General features: G+C 36.7%; 1 protein-coding gene and 2 pseudogenes across 1 annotated transcript; 1 reads left to right on the forward strand and 2 right to left on the reverse strand.

Moving 5' to 3' along the window:
• Positions 1–6,492: 6,492 nt before the first annotated feature.
• Positions 6,493–14,166, reverse strand: LOC120197302 (annotated as a pseudogene).
• A 912-nt stretch (positions 14,167–15,078) lies between these two features.
• On the forward strand, positions 15,079–18,399 carry LOC120197754 (annotated as a pseudogene).
• Positions 18,400–20,287: 1,888 nt separating this feature from the next.
• Positions 20,288–21,674, reverse strand: LOC120197304 (probable flavin-containing monooxygenase 1). Its single transcript, XM_039198884.1, has 4 exons — positions 21,422–21,674; positions 21,144–21,319; positions 20,709–21,067; positions 20,288–20,630 (listed from the first exon to the last, which is right to left on the reverse strand). Exons 1-4 carry the CDS (start codon positions 21,672–21,674, stop codon positions 20,288–20,290), a joined length of 1,131 nt encoding a protein of 376 aa, XP_039054815.1.
• Between the last annotated feature and the right edge of the window lie 1,888 nt (positions 21,675–23,562).

Genomic DNA, 23,562 nt, shown 5'->3' on the forward strand with positions numbered 1-23,562 from the left:
CTCCGTTTCTGATATAATTTATGTGGATATGTATCTGAGGAATTATTGGAAGTTAAATTGAAGATCAAAGGCGTTCGAATGGAATTTTTATGGTAGATCAGTATTACACAAAAATCGAGGTAATACTTTACTACCTCTTTGTGCTTTATAGAACATGTTGGTATTGGTAAATGCATGAATGAAAATGTTTGGTCTCATATGTGTAATTAATGAATTTCTACACTTAATCCGAATACAATAGAAATTTGGCAACTGATTATGGTTCAGATGATTAATATAAGAAATTGATGGATTGTTTGAATTATATTTTGAGTTATGTGATTAGTGATAAAGGGATTATCATGGATTTGTAGATTATAATATATGTCATTAAAGATTAAATATTAAAGATACTCGGATGAGAAATCATGAGAATATTATGATAGGGTAAAATTATGAAAATACCCTTATATTGTAGGATGACAAGAATTATCCCTGGAAGTTGGTTAATAACTCTGAAAAGACATATTGATCTGATATAACTACTGATGTGCATAAGAAATGTAGTTTACTTGGAAATTATGGATAACCGGTTTTTAACCCCAAGAGGATTTATGGAAGATACTAGAAGTCTGTTAAGGAATCATTTCAAGATCAGAGAAGGTTCGAGAAAACAATTAATTATAGGATCTCAAAATTATATTATTTTTGTTAAGAGTTAATACTGAAATTATCTGGTTAAGAAATTATGAAAATGCCCTTGAGAGGTAAAATAGTCCGAGTTGACCATGAATGAGAGAATACTTTGAGGATTCGTACTTAACTCGAGTAAGTACGGATTTAATTGTTAAAACTAAATGTAACCCCCCAGACCGATTCGAGTAGCCCGATCCGATCCGGGAAGTCACATTTGGGCCACAGGAGCGAACCACTGTAAAAATAGCGGAAAATTTAAAACTTTTATTGAAACATGTAACTCATAAAATCAGTTTTCACTATTTAAAAATAAAACAGATTTCCAGACTCGTATATAAATCAAAATACAATTACATGCCCCCTAATCACATGTACCATACTCTGCAACAACGCCGGAAGAACTCCCTTACTGAAGTCGATAGATGAACTGGTACAATTCTTTTAACCTGAAAAGGTGAGTAATAGAGTGAGCTTCGGAAAGCTCAGTAATACAGAACTACCAGATGATGCTGATGAATGTGCAGATACAGATAAATATATATTTCCTTATTGTTTCCGAACATTTATAGATTTTTATGATGAGCAGAGATCCTACTGATATTTCAGGTAGTAAGAGGTAACAAGCGTTTAGTTCAGGGAAATATTTCAAATGTCTAGGTTCAGGAGATCAGAATAGGTTATCTAGTGTGTTCCCGTAAAACCAGTGAAAAGATACATATCTTTTTAAAACAGTAGCAATTTAAAACATATTTACCCCGTGCATAAAGTAGAGGAGCATGTAAAAACGATAAGGTCTTATCCTTGCACATAGCAAAAGAGCCTGGGGAAACTGTAAGGCTTACCCTTGTACACAGCAAAGGAACCTGGGAAACTGTAAGGCTTACCCTTGCACACAGCAAAGGAACCTGGGAAACTGTAAGGCTTACCCTTGCACACAGCAAAGGGACCTGGGGGAACTGTAAGGCTTACCCTTGCACACAGCAAAGGAACCTGGGAAACTGTAAGGCTTACCCTTGCACACAGCAAAGGAACCTGGGGGAAACTGTAACAATAATTAATCCATTAAAATATGAAAATGTTCCATATTTAGAAATCATGTACAAAAATACTGTAACCAGAAACCATATCAAAATAAACTGTATTCAGAACATCAGATATTGTCTCATAAAAATATTCAGTATGTGATTTATCAAGATCATATTTTCCAATGAAAATATGAAACCCGATAACATATTTCAAGTAAACATAGTTCATAAAACCAGTAGATTCCATGATGTCATAAATCAGGAATAATTCATATTTTTCAGTAAAACCCGAAATCGGAAAACATATAACATGTTGCCATGGTTCATAAACTAGTAAATCAATAATTTCGGATAAACTCATTTAAAAACATATAAAATCGTCATGTGGTAGATGTGGAACACACTAGGATATCTAAGTATTTCTCAGAGACACTTAGTAGTTACCAGAATGGATAACATGAAACTGATGTAATTTGATCAGATTCTAAAATGAGGTCATATTGAAGGGAATCAATTGCTACCCAATCTAATCTGACATTTAAGGTTGATACTTTAGAATTTCGATATGATTCATGTGCATCAGGAAAGTGTTCAGAAACCTTTTTACAAAATATGGCGTTTGATTTGATTATCAAACAACTCTTAGGTGAATAGTTCCTAGAACTAATGCTTGTCGATTTGTCAATTGATTGTTCTTTCAGGATATTTACTCTTTGATACCATAAATTCTTGTCCATAGATCATCTTCAAAATCATCGCTGAATAAATCTTCCAATGTCTTTATTTCATGTTCACGCTTCCACTATATCATGAAATGCTGACGTGCTTGATTTTTAGTTCAAGATCCATAAGAACATTACATCATGTATGTTCATTAACGTTTCCATACTCATCCAAATCACTACTTAATCCTTAGTCCTTGAGGTTACTTAGTTCATTTAGCATTCAAGTCAATTCCAGTTACTTCGGGATTTTCCAGAGTAATACAAACATTCCTATATTTCAAATATATATATTGTACTTCAGATCCATTCAATTTGGTCTTCGTGGTTGATTTGTCGAACAAACGTCCAATTCTTAGCACTGAATACGATCCAGAGTTGAACTAAGTTGAATACTTCCAAAATTTATCATCGAGTTAAACTTAAGAAGACAAACACACATTCCAGTAATATTTATGCCGTGTAGGTATTGACATAGCTTTAGGGTTGATCTACTCACGTAAATTGTGTTCCATTACTTTTAAAGGTAGGCCAATACCTATACTTATTTGGATTCCTTAATTAATCCAATGCATTTGCTTGGTATAGGCCATGAGGGTATTTTGGTAATTTTGCTGTTCAGTTTTATTCCATTCATTTCACAGCTCGAGGATATCCAATCATTCCTAAGCTTGGTGATATTCTTGGGTCATTTTTACTACAAGGGTATTCTGGTCATTTTACAGATTCGGTGTATTTCAATCACTTCTTTCCATTCTGTCTTATTATTTAATTCCAACTTATCACTTATTCCAGACCTTTCAAACAATTCTGACACAAGAACACCCTCGATAATTTATTCTTAACTCTGAATTTTCAGGTCACTGTCTTCTCAGAAGTTACAAACAAGTTATCCTGAATTTTCTGTACAAAGATAGGATTTTTAACAATTAAATCCGTACTTAATCGAGTTAAGTACGAATCCTCAAAGTAATCTCTCATTCAGGGTCAACTCGGACTATTTTACCTCTCAAGGGCATTTTCGTAATTTCTTAACCAGATAATTTCAGTATTAACTCTTAACAAAAATAATATAATTTTGACATGCTATAATTAATTGTTTTCTCGAACCTTCTCTGATCTTGAAATGATTCCTTAACAGACTTCTAGTACCTTCCATAAATCCTCTTGGGGTTAAAAACCGGTTATCCATAATTTCCAAGTAAACTACATTTCTTATGCACATCAGTAGTTATATCAGATCAATATGTCTTTTCAGAGTTATTAACCAACTTCCAGGGACAATTCTTGTCATCCTACAATATAAGGGTATTTTCATAATTTTACCCTATCATAATATTCTTATGATTTCTCATCCGAGTATCTTTAATATTTAATCTTTAATGACATATATTATAATCTACAAATCCATGATAATCCCTTTATCACTAATCACAGAACTCAAAATATAATTCAAACAATCCATCAATTTCTTATATTAATCATCTGAACCATAATCAGTTGCCAAATTTCTATTGTATTCGGATTAAGTGTAGAAATTCATTAATTACACATATGAGACCAAACATGTTCATTTATGCATTTACCAATACCAACATGTTCTATAAAGCATAAAGAGGCAGTAAATTATTACCTCGATTTTCGTGCAATACTGATCGACCATAAAAATTCCATTCGAACGCCTTTGATCTTCAATTCAACTTCCAATAATTCCTCATATACATATCCACATAAATTATATCAGAAACGGAGCTTAATTACGATAAACGGATCGAATCTGGTGATAAATCAGTGAAAGACGGCTTACCAGGTTCGAATTTGGAGAAACGGACTTCGGATTCGGATTCAGGACGTCGAAAGCATAAAATATGACTTTTCGGAAATTTGGAATTTTCGGTCAAAATTAAAGTCAACGGGTTTGACCGGTAATTTTGAGGCCTTCGGGTTCGAATTTCGAAAAACGGACAGCGGAATCGGATTTGGAACATCGAAAAATGTCCGGATAGGTATACTCGGTCGAAGTCAAAGGTCGTTTAATTCCCGGTCAAAGCCAGTCAAAGTTTTGGTTAACAATGGTCAACGCCGGTCAACGGGTCAACGGGTCAGGTCGGGTAAACGGGTCGGGTCGGGTCAACGGGTCGGGTTGTGACCGGTCAAACCGGTCAACTATGCACCAAAACCGGTCAAACCGGTCATTTTTTTCCTTCCCCACGCGCAGTGGCGGCGCGTGGGGGCGCGTGAACAGTGCTAAAATCCCGAAAAAAATTTCAAAAATTATTTTGAGCGATTTCGAGATACTTACAAAGCTCGGTTCACAATTTCGAACGGCGGAGAGCTCGATTTCAACAAATCGGAAACTTTGACCGCTTCACCTCCTCACGTGCCGCCGTCGACGGAGACCAAGGATGACACCGGCAAACTCGGAACGATGCAACGAACACGATGGTGCGGGAGGTGTCGTAAACGGATGACCCGATCGTCGTGAATCGATGAAAAACCAACTAAAACCGAGTTATTACCGACGATACTTCCGACTGCAATTCACGACGAACGACGATGATTCACGACGAAATGTTTGAGGGGTTTTGTTCCTCGATTGACAACGAATACGATGGTGGTTTCGGCTCGTCGTTTGGAGGTCGGACGGCGAGTAGATCGGAGTTAGAAGTTGGGTTGTTGGAGAGGGAAAACTGGAAAATTTTATGTTTCTGCGCACGGGGGAGAGTTTATAATTCTCTCCTATAGGAAATTGGCTAAACCAAGAGTTTAGTCACTGAACTTCCTGCACTTCATAAAACGGTCTGCTAACTTTAAAAATTTACAATTTAATCCCCTGTTTCTTTTAAAATACCAAATTAAATCCACCACTTTATAATTTCTTAATTTTAGCCCCTAAATTAGGGTGTTACAGATCACTTCAATAGAACGATACAAATCTTTGACATGCTTGGTTATAAGACTAAGAAATGTACTTTTTTTCTCGGTAAATGTTTATATTGAAATTAAAAAGGCTAATAAAGCCTACAAACTGGATAATAAGAGCCACTGTAATGATATAAAGGCAGAGAATGAGTTGTAGAAATTGGAGTCAAGCATTGTAGATGTGGAAGAAGGAGTTGAAGGCCTGATTAGGGTTTTGATTAAAACTTGAGCTTCTATTTTCAACATCTTCAGCCATTAACTGCTTGATGGTTGAACAATTTTGATGTACATCCCTTGTATATGGTTAACAAACTACATGTATACTTCATCTCATCCTACATGAATACAATTTTCTTAAATAAATCTACATCTGTCTTTGTTTGAACTTAGGATTTATTATTTGTCATTTGAAAATATTTAAATATATAATATTCTACATTATAGGCTAAATGGTCAAATAAACGCTTAATCTTTTGCTTTCAAAATGGTCAAATAAAACTATAATATTTCTCATTTTATTTAAACATTCAATCACAATCACTAGTCAAAGTCCTTAGCAAGAAATAGGCCAAAACATAGAGTTTCATTACCAAGATACGAGTTGATGCATTCAAAGTCAAAGTTTTCTGTCAAGGAAACATTTATTTTAAGGTTTAACTACATGCTCTGGACTCTTTTTATTTTCCTGTATGATATAGATATATGCATTTCCAGAATTGACTTAAATCATAATTTTATAGGCGCAAGAAAGCTGCTTTGTAATATTTTAGTAATATTGATGAATTAAATAATGTTTGTTACTATGACTTTACCTTGATAAGCAAGGCATCTGAAAGATTAATCCAACTCAGGCACATGTATACAAATATGTGTCTCAGTGGAGAGTGCATATATATCCTGCAGATGCAGCTGTTTGAACCCAGATTTTTTAGAGAGAACAATTTCTTTTATCATTGAGACCACTTAATAAATTTAAAGTGTGCTTTATTTGATAGGCCATAAACTTGTAAGTTTCTATCATGTTGTTCGGATTTAAAATTTTAAAGAAAATAAAATGTTCGAATAACTGTCTAATTCCAAAATACTTGGTAATCAATTTTTATGACAAATTAGAAGGAAAAGGAACTAGAACTACATAGAGAATAAGGCAAATCATGTTCAACAACCCACGTCTATGCTGGAATGAGTTACTAAAGGTTCCTCAGAGCCAGAAGAGAGAGATGGTAAAGATACATGATACATAGGAACATGCATCTTGACCGGAAGATTGGGCATTAGTGTCTCCATATGAAGAACTTGAATTGCTTGCCTGATTGATGGTCTCGAACTAAAATCTGGGAGAGCACACCACAATCCAACAATTATTAAGCGTTCCACTTGTTTTTCATCAAAATCCTTGCCCAACTTGGCGTCAACAGCCAAAAGTAGCTCCCATTTCCCATAAAGACCCCAAATCCACTCAACTAATCCCAAATCAGATTTGCCTCCAGGATCAACAAAATTTATTCTTGCTGTAATTTCTAAGAGGACCACCCCAAAGCTATAAACATCTGACTCCTTACAAGCTCTACCTGTACTTATGTACTCTGGAGCCAAGTAGCCTATGGTTCCAGCCAACCCAGTTGTTTTGTGACCTACCTCATGGTCCATGAGTTTAGCCAACCCGAAGTCACCGAGCTTGACATTGAAACTGGAATCAAGCATTACATTGCTCGATTTTATGTCTCGATGCACCACACACTGCTCCCACTCTTCCTGTAGGTAGAGAAGTGAGGATGCCAATACAAGCGATATTTGGTACCTTATCGGCCAAGTAAGTGGACTTCTTCTACCAAAAAGGTGGAAATCAAGGCTACCATTTGGCATGAATTCATAGACAAGTATAAAATCATTTCGATCCTGGCAGCAACCAATTAGTTTCACCAGATTTATGTGTCTCAACTGGCTAATCACCTTCACTTCAGTTACGTACTCATTTTTCCCTTGTCTGGACCCACTTGAAATCCTTTTAACAACAACCCTCATATCCAAATCATTCAGATAACCCCTGTAAACAGCACCAAATCCTCTTTCACCCAACTTTCCATGTTTCGAGAAGTTATTGGTAGCAGAGGCGAGATCAATATAAGAAAATCTACTTGGTCCAGCTCCTCTTTGAAGATGATAATTTATTGATATCAAGTTTGTTGTCTCGAGAGTTGTTCTTTTCACATATTTCTTCCTCCAAATTATAAATGCTATAACAGTCCCTGCTATCACAACACCCACAGGAACTACGACACCAATAAATATTTTGATTTTTCTGGCTCTATTGCCGCTTGTTTCCTCTTCCACTGTTAAACTTGAACTGAATTCCCAAGAATAAAGTGTATGCGACTCTACATACTTACATGTAGCAGCTGAAAATCCAACCATGATCCACTCAGGTAAAACCTTCATCAGATCAATTTGGTATGAAAGACTATAATTTTCTCGAGGATTATTAGTCGTCTGATAGCTCCAAGAGATAATTAAGTTGTTAGTAGTAGTGTTGTAGTCGATGACTACATCTATCGTATCTCCATTATGAAAGCTAGCATTCCATCTGGTATAGTTTGCTGACGCAATTGAGTTTTCGTTGATCCCGATGTTAGTGTAAATGAATGAATGAAATTGTTGTGCATGGGACATGAGCACACGTACTACTACTGTGCATGATGGTTGCGCCTACATCTGATACATTGCACCTAATCAGTTGGAGCAGTTTGTTTGTTGAAGTTAGTTACATCATTAGTTACAGCTATAGTATTCACTATAAATACACTCCTTAATACTTGTAAAACTCACCCCTTGAAGATAATAAAGTTCAGAATGATTTCTCTCTTTAGTTTTGTTTCTTGTTCTTGCTCTCATGGTTTAGATATCATTTGCTAATCTTTACATGGTATCAGTCGCCAAAACGGTCCTGCAGTTCCTGGCTTGCTTCTTTTCTTGGAGGTTCTTGAAGGTTCTTGCATTTCTTTGAAGATGGTGGACTTGCAACAAGTTAGTGTTCAGTCTCCGGTGAATACCACAGTTAATTCATCGTCCTGTGGCTCTTCGATCTTGTCTAGTGTACAACATATACCTAAACAGGATGTCATAAAGCTTACCGAGTCAACATACCTTCTTTGGAAGCATCAGTCGACCCTTATAATTGATGGCTATGGATTGTTGGCTTACATCTCTGGTGATAGTCTTGCTCCATCTCAGTTTGTTACAAATGAGTCAGGACAGCTTGAGGAAAATCCAGTGTATGCTATGCATAGGCAGCAAGACAAGTTTCTTGCTTCGTGGTTGTTGACAAAGGTTAACATAGAGGTTTTGCCACATCTTACGGGGCTCACATCCTCTCGTACAATCTGGAATACAGTATCAAGATTGTTTGGAGTTCATTCTAGTACCAAGATTTCTTCTCTTAGAGACAGTTTGCACTCTCAGAAGAAAGTTGGCTTGACTGTGAGTGATTATCTAGGCAAGATCAAGACAATCTGTGACTTGTTGAATGCGGCAGGTTGTGTTGTACCTGAACAAGAACAAGTAAGTGTGATTATTGCTGGGTTGTCAATGGAATTCGAGTCCATTATTGCTATAGCATCTCGTGAGGTAGTGTCCCTGGATAGTCTCACTGAAATGCTCCTGGATTGTGAGGCTAGGCAGAAAGCTTTTTTAAGTGATGATATTGCTGCAAATATGGCTGTCCAGCCAAAAGAAGAGTCTCAGGCTGTCACTGAAATAGATGCAATAGAAAAGCAGTTTTATTCCGTGAGAGGTCAACATGGAAGTCAGCAGGGAGGCTATCGTGGTCGAGGTAGAGGAAGGTTTAACAATTCAAATCGACCATAGTGTCAGTTGTGTGGAAAGTTTGGGCACATTGTTCAGCGGTGCTATCGTCGTTTTGACCGAGATTTCACTGGAGTTGTCAGTGAAGATCAGTCTGCTGAGCAGTGGAAGAAACCAGCTGAACAGGTAGTTCATATGAATGGAAATGCGTATAATCACACGCTGCAATCTCCTGTTTTCTACCACTATCAATCCAGCTCTATGCATGGTATGCCTTATGCTTTGATTCGTCAAGGATTGCCTTACTCCTCGAATCAGGTAATGAATACCTTTCCTAGGGATTGTGTAGCTCATCCTACAACAACAGAAGGACAAGATTTATTTGTTCATACTGCACCTACAGCTTTTGTATCCACTGTGCCTAGTATGACAGCAGTTCACAGTGTTCCAAAACACTCCAATGCTTTGTGGTATCCAGACACGGGTGTCACTCATCACGTATTAAATGATCTTGTACCATTCAATTCAGGTATGTCATACAAAGATAACAACACTCTTCTAATGGGAAATGGTGAAGGAATTAAAATTGATCATGTTGGTCAAGGCTTTATGTCTTCTAGTCTCAAACCTTTGGTGTTACAAAATATGCTACATGCCCCACACATTAAGAAGAAATTACTGTCAGTATCTCAATTCACTCGTGATAACAATGCGTTTATTGAGTTTCATCCTTTTGAATGCTTAGTGAAGGATGCACAGACTCGGACCATTCTGTTGAGAGGGAAGCTCACACGTGAATGATTGTACCAGCTGCTACCGAATGAAGAGAAGGAATCAAGTTGCATAGTGAACAATGTGTCCAAGGCTTCAAGCAGTTTGGAACTTTGGCACATGCATTTAGGACACTCGTGTGTGAAGACTGTCAAAGATGTTATGAAAATGTGTAGTATTTCTTCTAGTGAAAAGAAATTGAACAATGTTTGTTTTGCATGTTTACAAGGCAATGCTCACAAGCTGCCATTTTGTAATTCTTTAACTGAATACAAATAAATTTTTCATCTGGTTGTGTCAGATGTGTGGGGACCTGCACCTGTTGTTTCGACTGAAGGTTATGTATATTATGTATCATTTATTGACGTGTTTAGCAGACATACCTGGGTGTATCTTATTAGAAAGAAGTCTGAAGTCAGCCAATGCTTTCTCAATGTTGTTAAAATAGTCGAGGTTCAGTTTGGGAAGAAAATCAAAGCGTTGCAAAGTGATGGTGGAAGTGAATATCAAGCTCTGAAGAGTTGGTTTTTTACCAATGGTGTACAACATCGAATCTCCTGTCCCAGCACGTCAGAGCAAAATATGAAGGCTGAGCGTAAACATCGCCACATTGTTGAGATGAGACTAGCCATGTTAGCTCAAGCATCACTGCCAACAAAGTTCTGGAGTCATGCTTTCACTATGGCTGTATACATCATAAATAGACTACTATATGAGACCATTTCAGGCAAGACCCCATTTGAAGTTCTTTATCAGAAAGCTCATGACTACTCGGGTATAAGAGTTTTTGGGTGTGCTTGTTTCCCTTTCTTGAGGCTGTTTAATCAACATAAATTGGATTTTCGGTCAAAGTAGTGTGTGTTTCTTGGGCCCAGCACCTCACATCATGGATACAAATGTTTAGACAGTAATGGTAGAGTTTTTGTGTCTCGACATGTGAGGTTTGATGAGCAAGTATTTCCTTTTGATAAGAGCCAACTCGTATGCAAGTGTCTTAGACAAGAAATTATCACGGCTGGACAGTTGCCTATAGTTTATAATAAGCGTGGAGCCACACCGCTTGGCAATCATAATAATGCGTATGGGGTTGGGGTCACTTGTAATGACGCACATGGAACCACATCGCCTTTTGCACATAGTGATAACCTTGGGACCACACCGCTTGGAGATATGCGAGACAATGCTCATGTCCATGGGACCACACCATTTGGAGCTATGCGAGATATTACGCATGAACATGGGGCCACACCATTTGAATTAATAACCACTCACAATAATGCGCATGGTGGTGCGCAAAGTCTAAGCAATAGGGTCGCCCATGATAATGGTGCTAGTGCGCATAGTTCAAGCACGCCATATAATCCAAGAAATGAGATTATTGAAGGCACACATGAATTAAACAATAATGCGCCCATTCATGTTGAAGATTTAAATATTGATGCGCATGACGTGGTGCCCACTCAAGTTCAAGAATTAATTAATGGTAATACGTATGGCATGGTGCCCACCCACGTTGATACTTCAATAAACGCATGGGTCCAAGAAGAAGATAGTAGTGCGACAAACATAAATAATAATGGTGGTGACAGCTCACATGGGGACCAAGGTGCGAAAAATGCACAAGAAGGAAATGATGGTGCGGCAAACTTAAATAATAGTGGTGGTGACAACTCACATGGGGACCAAGGTATGGCAAACATGAATAATGTGAGTAGTTTTGATGGCAGCTCACGTGGGGTTCAAGAAGAAAATGATACAGCAGAGCCGTGTATTGAAGTTCAACGCAATGTGGAGAGTGGTGTACCACAAGCTGTCTCTAATGTACATCCTATGATGACCAGGAGTAAGCATGGAATCTGGACGCCAAAAGTTTATAACGTTGCAAATTCAGATCGAGAGCCAGCAAATATCACAGAAGCCTTCATGAGTCCTCATTGGAAAGAAGCTGCACAAGCTGAGTTTGATGCCCTGGTAAGGAATGTCACGTGGACTCTAGTTTCTCTTCCTAGAGATAGGAAGGCAGTAAACTGTAAATGGATCTTTCGAGTAAAACGAAATGCTGATGGCTCGATATCAAGGTATAAAGCACGTTTGGTGGTGAAAGGTTTTCTTCAAAAACCAGGAATTGACTTTGATGAAGTTTTCAGCCCGGTGGTCAAGCCTGCAACGATCAGGGTAATCATTTCCTTGGCGTTGTCACGAGGGTGGAAGTTGAGACAGATCGATGTCAACAATGCCTTCTTGAATGGACTGCTCACTGAAGAGGTGTACATGACTCAACCACCAGGGTATGAGCAAGGAAATGGTGAGCTGGTATGCAAGTTATACAAGGCGATTTATGGGCTGAAACAAGCACCGAGGGCCTGGTTTGAACGACTGAAGGCATACCTGCAGTCTGAGGTTTTTGCCCAGCTAAGTTGGATGCCTCTCTTTATGTTCGAAAGACCTCAGATAGCTTGGTGTACTTACTGGTGTACGTTGATGATATCATCTTAAGAGGGGATAAAGAGTTGGTTGTTCAAAGTGTTATAGACAAACTGAATGCTCAGTTTTCGTTGAAGGATCTTGGACCATTGAGTTTTTTCCTAGGAGTGGAAGTCAGTTATGAAGGTTGTGATGTTGTTTTGAGTCAACAAAATTATATTCAAGACCTTCTACAGAAGCATGGTTTTGGTGAATTGAAAAGTCTTCCCACCCCTATAGTCTCTAACATCAAGCTGTCAGCCAAGGAAGGAACACCACTTGAAGATACTGCACGATACAGAAGCATCGTAGGTGCCCTGCAGTACATTGTGATCACTCGACCTGATGTGGTGTTTGCTGTGAATAGGGTGTGTCAATTCATGTAAGCCCCACTGGATGTTCACTTTCAGGCAGTCAAGCGAATACTTCGTTACCTACAAGGCACCGTTGACTTTGGACTATGGTTCACACCCTCCTCGAGAATGGCTTTGACTGGTTTTACAGATGTGAAATGGGGTTCGAATGTTGATGATAAATGATCGACCTCAGGGTTCTGTATATATTTTTGTGGGAACCTGGTCTCGTGGAGCTCTCGAAAGCAACATGTTGTTACACGTTCAACTGCTGAGGTTGAATGCAGAAGTGTGGCTTGTGCAGCTGCTGAGATGGTGTGGCTTTGATCGTTGTTGGGGGAATTGCATGTAGTTTCACATGGCAAGGCCACATTGTGGTGTGATAATACAAGTGCAATCGTTGTATGTGCTAATCTCGTACTACATTCCAAGTTCAAACATGTTGAGCTAGACTTGTTTTTCGTTCGAGAAATAGTGGCTATGGGGTAACTACAAGTACATAAAGTGCCTGCAGTCGAGCAAGTTACTGATGTGCTGACCAAGCCTTTATCAGCGCCTTTATTTTTCAAACACAGACAACGGCTGCTAGTGGTACAACTTAAAAACAGATCAACTTGAATTTTCAAGGAGGTTTGAAGTTGAAGGTTGCAAGGGGAATGTTAGTGTAAATGAATGAATGAAATTATTGTGCATGGGACATGAGCACACGTACTACTGCTGTGCATGATGGTTGCGCCTACAGCTGATACATTGCAGCTAATCAGTTGGAGCAGTTAGTTTGTTGAAGTTAGTTACATCATTAGTTACAGCTATAGTACTCACTATAAATACACTCCTTAATACTTGTAAAACTCACCCCTTAAAGATAATAAAGTTCAGAATGATTTCTCTCTTTAGTTTTGTTTCTTGTTCTTGCTCTCATAGTTTAGATATCATTTGCTAATCTTTACACCTGACATGACTACCAACACCAACTGGATCCCATTCGATATTTTCATATGTGTCGAACTCAACAAGAACAATTTGGTTCTGAGATGAATCGTTGGTTGTTGTGTTAAATAATCCCAAAAATCCACCACCTGAGTTCAGTGGGACTTGAGAGCCAACAGGAGCAAGAAAGAAGGCAATACCATGACCATAATCTGAACTTTGCATATAAATATCAAAGGAGAAGCGGGTGTTGAAGTCGGTGAGCCATCGTGTTCTTGATTCCTAGAGTGGCACCTTCTCGACATATGTTGCCCATCCAACTCCGTTTATATATGCATCGACAAGGTTAAACTCAATGGATCCAACCGAAGGTCTCGCATCACCTTGATAGAAAATGTTGCTTGCATTTGAATCAAACCGTGATATCTGGAAGTTTATTGAAATGACAAAGGGAAGAGTGGAAAGAAATGGAATCAGACGCAAGTTGATTATCCCAATCGCCATGGAAAAGGAGAAGTAAGGAGAGATAATGCAGCCAGGCAGCTGATAAAACACGTCAAACCTATAGAATCAGCAAATGATGCAATTAATAGTTAACTTGATGCTCAAGTTATATATAGGAAAAGTTGAATTTGTGAACCTACTAGAATGGCATATAAATAAACCAATTATCGACATATCTCTCTTCCAAAGGAAAATAATAAACAATTGAGGCTTCTTGTTTTCAAAATTTTAAAATATGTGATATAGAATTTTTCTAAGCTTTTCTTCATGTCTTTGAAATTTTAAATATTTGTATAGTACACACATAATTTAAGAAAAATAAGAATTTACGAATACAATAATGTAACTAGGATCAAATATTGAGAAAAAATAAGGGTCTACTAAATATTTAAATATAAAAATTGAGGGAAAAAAAGGCTTGACTAATATTTAAACTAACAAATCTCTAAAATGTTATTCTACAAAAATATTTAAATGCCACAACAACTCCCACACCACAAATAACTGTCTCTGCACATATACAACATGGCATTGCACCACATTATTAGTTTTCATATTAGTTTCTTTTTTCAAACTATAATCATCATTTTATTTTGATTCATTCATAACGTGTCATTAATTCTATTGATTTTTTAAAGGTAATAAAAATTGAATATGTAAGCTTTGAAAAATCAATAGAGTTAAAGGCATATTAATGATATAGTTTGAAGTTCTTGGAATGATATTGATAGTTTGATGACTAATATAGAATGTTTTAAAATTTAGGACTAATTTATAATGGTCATAGTTTGAGAACTGATATAGAATATTTTAAAATTTAATGATTAATTTAGAATAGAATCATAGTTTAGGCACATTTTGTGCAATTAGCTCTAATAATAAGCCATTTATTTATTTGTAACCGAGGAAAGGATAAAAAAAGAGCAGTGAAAGGGAAGCTGAAATGATCAACAGGCAAACGAAATCCAGACCGCATCGGCAGCAAAATAACAAAAGGGAAGAAGCATGAGCAGCAGTCAAGGGAAGCTAAAACCATCAAGCTCTGAACTGGACTTGGATCGACCAAACATCGAAGATTATCTCCCTTCTGGAGCTTCCATTCAAGAACCCCACGGCAAACTTCGCCTGTAATTCTCACTTCCCCTCTTTTTCTCTTGAAAATCAGTAAATTATTTTATTTATTGGTCCATTCGTTATAATTTTATTGAAAATGGCTTCAGATGCGATTTGCTTGACATTTCTCCCATTTTAACTGAAGCTGCTGGTGCCATTGTTGATGTAAGCTCTCTCTCTCTCTATCCCTAATTCCTTGTAAGATTTCTGCATGTCTCTGTGGAAAGAGAGCAAATACAAATGCTTTAATGGGTTTATTTATATTGGGGGGGGGGAGTTGTAAAGTTTTGATCTTGAGAAGTAAGGTGGGGTTTTTTTCTTCTCAAGATTTAAATGATTATAGCTGTGTTGTCAACGAGCAGGATTAATTCACGCGGTGTTTTAAGTCTAATTCTCCGGAACCGTGGAACTGGAATGTGTATTTGTTTCCTCTCTGGTGTTTCGGTGTGGTATTTCGGCACTTGATTTTGTTCCCCGTGAGGTTAGACTTTCTACTTTTTCGAATTGTTTAATGCATGATTTTGTTTGTTTGAATGAAGTTTGCTTGTCTTAGTTTATGGTATGTTGAAATGTTTGGTTTGTATCTGAGTTTCCGTTATGCCGTTTGATCCGCAGGGCTCTAGTTTTGACAATAGGATGGATAATATTTCTTTCATGCTTCATTCCTATGCACTTACTTCTCAAAGGGAACGATGCATTGCGGAAAAAGTTGGAGGTGTGAACTTTTATGCTTTTCTAGTTCGTGCCACTTTTATTTCTCTCTTGTATCTAGGTATATTTGTTTGCATGTGTGGTGACGATGGAAGAAAAGGTTTAAAGTTCTAAACAGGAAGCTTTTATCGTTCTCTTTTTGGAGATTTCCTGTACTTTTCTAACAAACATGTTTGTTACCTTTATTCTAGTGCATTTTCCGTTGAAATGATTATACATAAACTTAGTTTGTCATATTTTCTTTTCAGAGGGTCTTGGTGGAACTAATCTGCAGCTTCTTTGTTGCTTCCTGGACTGGAGTGGTTAAGTACCACGGACCACGGCCTAGTATGCGACCCAAGCAGGTTTATCTTACTCTTCTTTGTGCCCTTTATATAACTAAGATTTTGGTTTTTAATTTAGTTTCATAAAGGTTCTGTCCGGCTTTTTATCATTAGTACTTAGCCCTTTTATGCTGCCTCTCTCTGCAATTTAGATTATATCTGAGCTTTCTTCCGTGGATTTAACAGGTGTTTGTCGCCAATCATACTTCTATGATAGATTTCATCATATTAGAACAGATGACTGCATTTGCTGTCATTATGCAAAAGCATCCTGGATGGGTTGGTAACTAGTAGTGAGAACATACATACTTAAGAATGATGCGTATATATCTTAATGTTGTAGGGGATTATTCATATTACGTCTGTATTCTGTAGCATATAGATTTTAATGTTGTAGGTAATTGTAAATTAGCTGATTACTTCTGTTGCATATGGATTTTAATGTTGTAGACTTGTAGGGGATTATTTAGTTAGCAGATTACTTTTGTTGCATTCTCTTCTGAGTATATATTATGAAAAATATAATTATGTTTCTGCAAAATTTCTTCCTTTTCTGTTGTTTTGTTTGATACGAGCCTCAAGATTTCCTACCGATATCTTAATAAACCTTTACTATTATTTCCACATGTAGGACTGCTACAAAGAACTATTTTAGAGAGTGTAGGTTGTATTTGGTTAACCGTTCAGAGGCCAAAGATCGTGAAATTGTAGCAAAGAAGTAAGTACAATGAGTAGGGAAAATTTTTAGACTATTATTTTCATCTCATGGTTGTATAAACTTGTGAATTTCAGGTTAAGGGATCATAGTCAGGGGGCTGACAATAACCCTCTTCTCATATTTCCCGAAGGGACGTGTGTAAACAATCAATACAGCGTTATGTTCAAGAAGGTATAGCTGTTAGAGTTTGGGGAGAACTTCTTAAGTTGTCCCTTTCTCATGCTTTCTACATTCTTTGACATCTTGGTTCCTTTGATGATGTTTAGGGTGCATTTGAACTTGGTTGCACAGTTTGCCCAATCGCAATAAAGTACAATACAAATTTTGTTGACGCTTTCTGGAATAGCCGGAAGTAAGGAATTGATCCCCGAGTCTTCAACTGTCCCTACACAAATATAAAATGTCTTTTTACGTTTTGTGGTTTATGATACCCTTGAAGCCTTACCAATATTCCATCCCCTACAGGCAGTCCTTCACAATGCATCTGTTGCAGCTTATGACATCCTGGGCTGTTGTTTGTGATGTCTGGTACCTAGAGCCCCAGAATCTAAGGCCCGGAGAAACGCTCATCGAGTTTGCGGAGAGGTTAGTTCTATTCTTTATTAATGGAACTCGGTAGTTGAGGTCACTGATTAACACGTTTCAAGTCTTCCCTAGAGAAGCAATACCTTTGAGTCAGCTGATGTCCTTTCTATACAGGGTCAGAGACATAATATCTGTTCGTGCCGGTCTTAAAAAGGTTCCATGGGATGGATATCTGAAGTATTCTCGCCCAAGCCCTAAGCATAGAGAACGAAAGTAAGACGAAACATCTTTTATTCCTTTCCCTCTTTCCTGGTTTCCATAACATCTTATACCTTTCAAGATCTTAAATAATAGCTGCAACTAGGCGTTCATTCTCCGTAGTTTATTTTTCAATGCATCAACAAATTATTATCTAAACAATTCATCCGCATGATCCTTTGTCCCCATTAACCTACCCTTATATCACATTAGTCAAATCGGTTATTAGTTGTCAATTATTCTATACTGAAAATTATCGACAGATTTTCTACATGCAGCACGCTGTTCATTATTTACTTTTACGTCTGTGATCCTATGAATGTTATTCTAAATGGGTTATCGTTGCACTTTGCAGACAACAAAGCTTTGCCGAATCTGTTCTTCGGCGACTGGAAGAAAAGTGATACCGTAATGTACATTTTTTCCGGTTCATGTAAGGATAACTTCTGGTCTCTGGTTCTGAACATCTGGTGGGTCCTTTGTTGTTGTGGTGGCTATTTTTTCCCCTCCATTTTTGGTTTAAATTGTTAATGGCACAAATAAAACGATGACTAATCAAAGTTATTACAGATTTGGCTGTTTCCCTGTTAGTGTAAGGATGAAGAATGTACTAACACTGTCATTGATAAAGACTCGAATCAGAATGTTGATGAGTATTCAATCAACAGAGTCAACTCATGTTGCTATATATGGTATTTATATTTTAATTATGCAAGCAATATATTTATATTTATATATGGTATTTATTTTTTAATAGATGGACTAATTTGATCAATTTAATAGTAGAGTGACTAATTTGTACAAATCTCTACAGTACCTTTTAGGGACTTTCCACCACAAAACACCACTTTTTTCCTGTAACTATTTAAAATAATATACAGTAAAATTAATTTTTTTAATAATAGTTAAATTGAATTTTATTATTTAATTTAGATTTTTAGAGTCAATTGCACCAAATGCAATCAAACTATGTTTTGAATTTTAAATTAATCTCAAATTTTCAAAAAAATCTAATTAAGTCCATATAGTATCAATTTAATTGTTAACTTTGCATGTTAAATGAATTAAATTTTAAAACACAGTATGTACATTATTTATCACATCAATAATTTGAGTATGATGGGTTAAAAAAATCGGTGTGTATTTCACACGTTAAACTCAAATTCTTCATGTAATAAATTAATTAATATTTTCAATATGTTTCGTATTATATTTAAACAAGTAATTAACACATATTTTTTAAGAATTCGATTAAATTAATTCAATGACCGAAGTAAGAAACCGATAATAGTTGGGTGCAGTAGTGTAGTTTACCCCTAAAATTTCAAAGCTTTAGGACCAGTATAAAATCTGAATCCTTTAAACGATTCTTCTTTTTAGTTTTACGTAAATCTCAACTTCCTCTAGAACGGTAATTAATTTTGCTTCCTTTTTCTTACGTATTTTCTCGTCATTTCCTCGATTTCATTTTTCGTCTGCCTCGTTTTTCTCGCGAACCAAACAGGAAAATTTCTAGGCAGTTTTCTCTTGGCTTATAGTAAAGGAAAGTTGAGTTTCGTAATTGCATGCTGAAAATATATTGTAAAACTCGGTTGTTTTCGCGGTTTCCTCTTTTCTGTTTCGCTCCATTTCTGTTATTTTAGTGAAAAGAACAAGAAATTCTTTTTGCTTTTGTTTACTTCTTGATAATATGTTTATATTATTCTTCTTTGTGTAGGCATTGATTGCGAGTTACCTATCTAAAGGCGAACTACGGACTATGAAGTTGCTAAATTTGTGTTGCAGGTAAGCTTCTACCAGGATTTTCCTACATTTGTTATCAGTCCAATAGAAAATATAAAAATATTTAAATTATACGATAATTTGAAATTTCCAGCAACCGCCCCACCGGCCCCCTCTCCTTATCACCTATCACAACGTTGATATCTGGCTTTTGATATACCAATCACTAACTTGATGCACGAAGCTTTACAGATAGGGGTTGTCACAGGTGGTCTGTTGGCTGCAATCCTAGGTCTATCCTTTAGCTCTTTAGCGACCTTGTTCAGACAAGATACTGAGGTTCTAGCGATGGTTAGAACTGGAGTTTTGGTAAGTATCCAAGCTCAAGTCTAAGGACTTGAAAGTATTGTCAAATACAAATTAGTTTTGTGCCAGTGTATTCTAATATTTATGCATCTTTGATTGTTTGTTTGTTTTAACAGAGTAATACCGAAAACCAGGCCTTGGTGGTTCCTGCACAAGGACTTGGAGAGAGGCAAGCTACGAGTATGTTCATAAATACCCCAGTTCCAAGTTCATCATGGTTCCATAAGAAACTTTATAACTTAAATTACATAAGATCTTAAGCACACGATTTCCGTACATGGTTTGTCTTTCAGCAAAACCCAATCGAACTCATTTATTTAAAATAAGTGACAAACAACAATAAAATTCATTGGGAAAAAAAAGGATGGGTAAGAGCTGAGCCGGTTTAGTTAGAGACATAATCCATGGGGCCATAGGGTTCAAAAAGTTCAGCAAAAAACCCTTTCTTTCTTCTTGGTTTCCACCCCATATCTTTGCACAGTTGATCATTATACCATACATGCAAAGCACCAATGCACTTTCTACGATAGTATCCACCTGAATATTCTTTCAAGTATTCATCCCATTGTTTTATATCTTTCTCCATCTCTTTAATGCTTGGTAGCTTGAATGTCCCAACCAGAAGTTCTTCTATCCATCTGCATCTCATCTCCGAGGTAAATATATTCGAAATACTCTCTGAGAATCCGAGTACAGCTAGTTGTGGTATCCTTGGCTGAATGCACTCCCTGATCAAACAACAATGCAGTGTGTTTAAAGTGTTTTGTATTACATTGTGTATCAACAGGTTACTGTGGCTAACTGACCTGTAGAGTGGAAGGGCTGCATTAGGGGATCCGGTAATGTAGTCTTTGAAGGTTTGGGAAATGAAAATGTCTTTGAGCTTTTGTTCGCTTTTGAATCCGGTGGCCAAGATGACTAGGTCAGCTTCCATTGGTTCAGTGTCACCTTCAACCAAAACTCCATTGTGGCAGAAACTGAAGCTCGGGGCCTTTTTCAATTTGAGTTCTCCCTCTTCGACTTTGTTGTAGAATTTCGGCGGGACAGTCGATATCAAGCATGAACTGATTTCATTGAGGAAGCTATGCGTTGGGACCATGCCATGTTTTTCCAGACGAAGCTTCTTTTTTATGTCACTCTCAACAAATTTTGAATATGAATATCTCTGTCAAAGAAGAAACACCCTTTAGAGAAACGATGTTATTTGGATTCGAGTGCAAGTGACGGATACGAGTAGTTACCAGTGGTGCAAGAGTTGTAGCCAAGAGACCAAGGAGAAACCCTTCACCAGGCTTATGAACCATAAGCTCCGAAAATCGACTGAGATACATATGTGCGAGTGAAAATCCCCATGGAAGATAATCAGGGACATTCCAGTGAGCTGTCCTGTATATAACTGTGCATGGATTTTCCACTCCTGCAAACACCATTGAATTGGTTTCGGATTCGGTTAATTCGAGTCGGATCTATCCACGAAGTGTAAAGATTTCTTGGTTTAATGCAGGAATTCTGTAAATACCATTTGCAGCAGCACACTCCATTGCAATGTCCAGTGCAGATTTTTGGAAGCCAACAACAATGACTCGTTTGCCTTTGATGAACTCAGCAGCTTGTTTATCATCCATGGCAGCATAGTCCATTGAATGGATAATCTTACCCTTAAATGCTTCCGGGCCTTTGTTAGGGGGAAATTCTGGGATATTTGGCAGACCACTAAATCTCCCCACACAAACTATTACAAAATCCACTATGTAAATCTGCAATAAAATCATTTGTTTGTCATATGAAAATGTTAAATTATGATTTTGATCTCCCTACTATGTTCAAATTTTAGATTTACTCTTTAGTTCGGCAAAATTTGATCTTTTATAATGTCGGCAAAGAAAAAAAAAAACATGGCTGATGGGTTCTGATCAGTTCGATTCGATAGAGTCAAGCTTCTTATAAATTTGGATTTTGGGTTGGATATTTATTAGATTCGGCTAGGTTCGGGTTTATGAAGAATCTACCCTACGATACTTATGAAAGTACTATTTATATTTATATCATTAGTTGTGTTTTGATAAAAATATATGTAAAAATATTAGCATATAAGGTATTAGAATTTAGCTATTAAATTAAAATTTATTTTAATTTTATGTTGTAACAGTTCCGCTAAGTTTTTAACGGTGAGGTACCAAAACGAAACAAAAAGTAAATGTTAGGTATGATTTTAAAATAAATGAAAATTTAGGTACTAAAATGAAACAAAATTGATAGTTTATATACTAAACATGTAATTTACCATAGTGAAATATTATGTCAAGTGTTTAGATTAATTAATAATATTATAGAAGTGAGATTAAATCTTAATATTTTCGGTATAATAGAGGGAATGAAACAGTAATTAGACCCCTAATGAAAGTACCTCAGTTAAAAGGGTTTCCAAGTCTTCAACAATGATCTTCCATTTCCCTTTGGAACCAAAGGGGTCACCATTGCCACCCCATGAACTCCAAGCTCCGATCTCCTCATCGCCGGGACCTTCATACTCGATACCGACGACTCTGGTGTTGAACTTGATGTGCTTAAGCAGATCAAAATGCTTAGCATATCCATGAACGTAATCCAACACCTTGTTGTGGTCCGGGAAAACTTCTGAGACAGAAGATGGCCATGGGAAATCAGAGAACTGGTAAAGTGGTTTAGGGGTTTGGAGTTTGGTGGTGGCCACGGTCTCGGTCCAAACACCACCAACACTGCTTTGGGACTCGAAAACTATGGGATGAAAGCCTTTTGACAATGTGTATTTGCAGGCGAGAAGGCCACTTATACCAGCTCCAATGATGCCCACCTTCCTCTCCATTGCTATTAGCCTAAGTTGTTCATATCTATGCTTTTTCATGCCTCTATATATAGTTCTTTTAATGAGAACTAGTTTATAAGTAATAAGGTCAACTACATTGATAGTCCTAAACTTTTAGAATGCTTGTATTTTGGTCATTGGACTTTTAAAACTTACAATACAATTACTGAACTTTTAATTCACTATTATTATGATTATTATCGTCAGTTTCTGTTAAAAAAATGCTGATGTGGCACATTAAAGTATTATTTCAAAAAATCCCCTAAGATTCCAAATTCACAGTCGACGCAAAGGTTGAGTTTCTAATGAAAGGAGCAGTCACCAGTTAATCCCAATGGTGGAACGATCATGTTTGGCCAGAAGATTTATATAGTTCAGTTTCAAATTGATATGATAGTTACAAGTGCAGATCAAAATGTTTTAGTTTTAGTTTTGATTGAACCATTGCATCCTTTTTTTCATCCTATGATTTCTCTTATCGAAAATATCACCAAACTACTTCTCTTTCTTTCCTTTGGTTCAAACTTGTTAGATAGTCTTTTAATCCCCTTAAATCTCAATTGAAATTAAAATCTAAAACTTTCTGATCTACCATTGTCGACTGTCAAATCATCTTAAAATCGAACTATGTAAATCTTTTGAAAGATCGAAAAGTTTTAGATTTTAATTTCGATTGAGATTTATTAAGATTGAATTTAAAATGTAACGTCAATCAAATAAAAATTAAAATGATTTATTCTTTGTCAACACACCATTAACAATAAACAGAAGATAATAGAATAATAAATTAATTTTATTTGAGTTATTATAAAAAG

Source organism: Hibiscus syriacus, unplaced genomic scaffold, assembly GCF_006381635.1.
Source record: "Hibiscus syriacus cultivar Baekdansim isolate YM2019G1 unplaced genomic scaffold, ASM638163v2 tig00117048_pilon, whole genome shotgun sequence".
In the NCBI taxonomy this organism is placed as follows: domain Eukaryota; kingdom Viridiplantae; phylum Streptophyta; class Magnoliopsida; order Malvales; family Malvaceae; genus Hibiscus; species Hibiscus syriacus.

What these genes read in the sequence shown, in the direction of transcription:
- LOC120197304 (XM_039198884.1), bottom strand. Translation starts at nt 21,674, where the DNA reads ATGATTTTATTGCAGATTTACATAGTGGATTTTGTAATAGTTTGTGTG. An exon ending in CTACAACTCTTGCACCACTG is followed by an intron (nt 21,068 to 21,143) that starts GTAACTACTCGT and finishes CTTCTTTGACAG; the next exon opens with AGATATTCATATTCAAAATT. An exon ending in GCAGCCCTTCCACTCTACAG is followed by an intron (nt 20,631 to 20,708) that starts GTCAGTTAGCCA and finishes TTGTTTGATCAG; the next exon opens with GGAGTGCATTCAGCCAAGGA.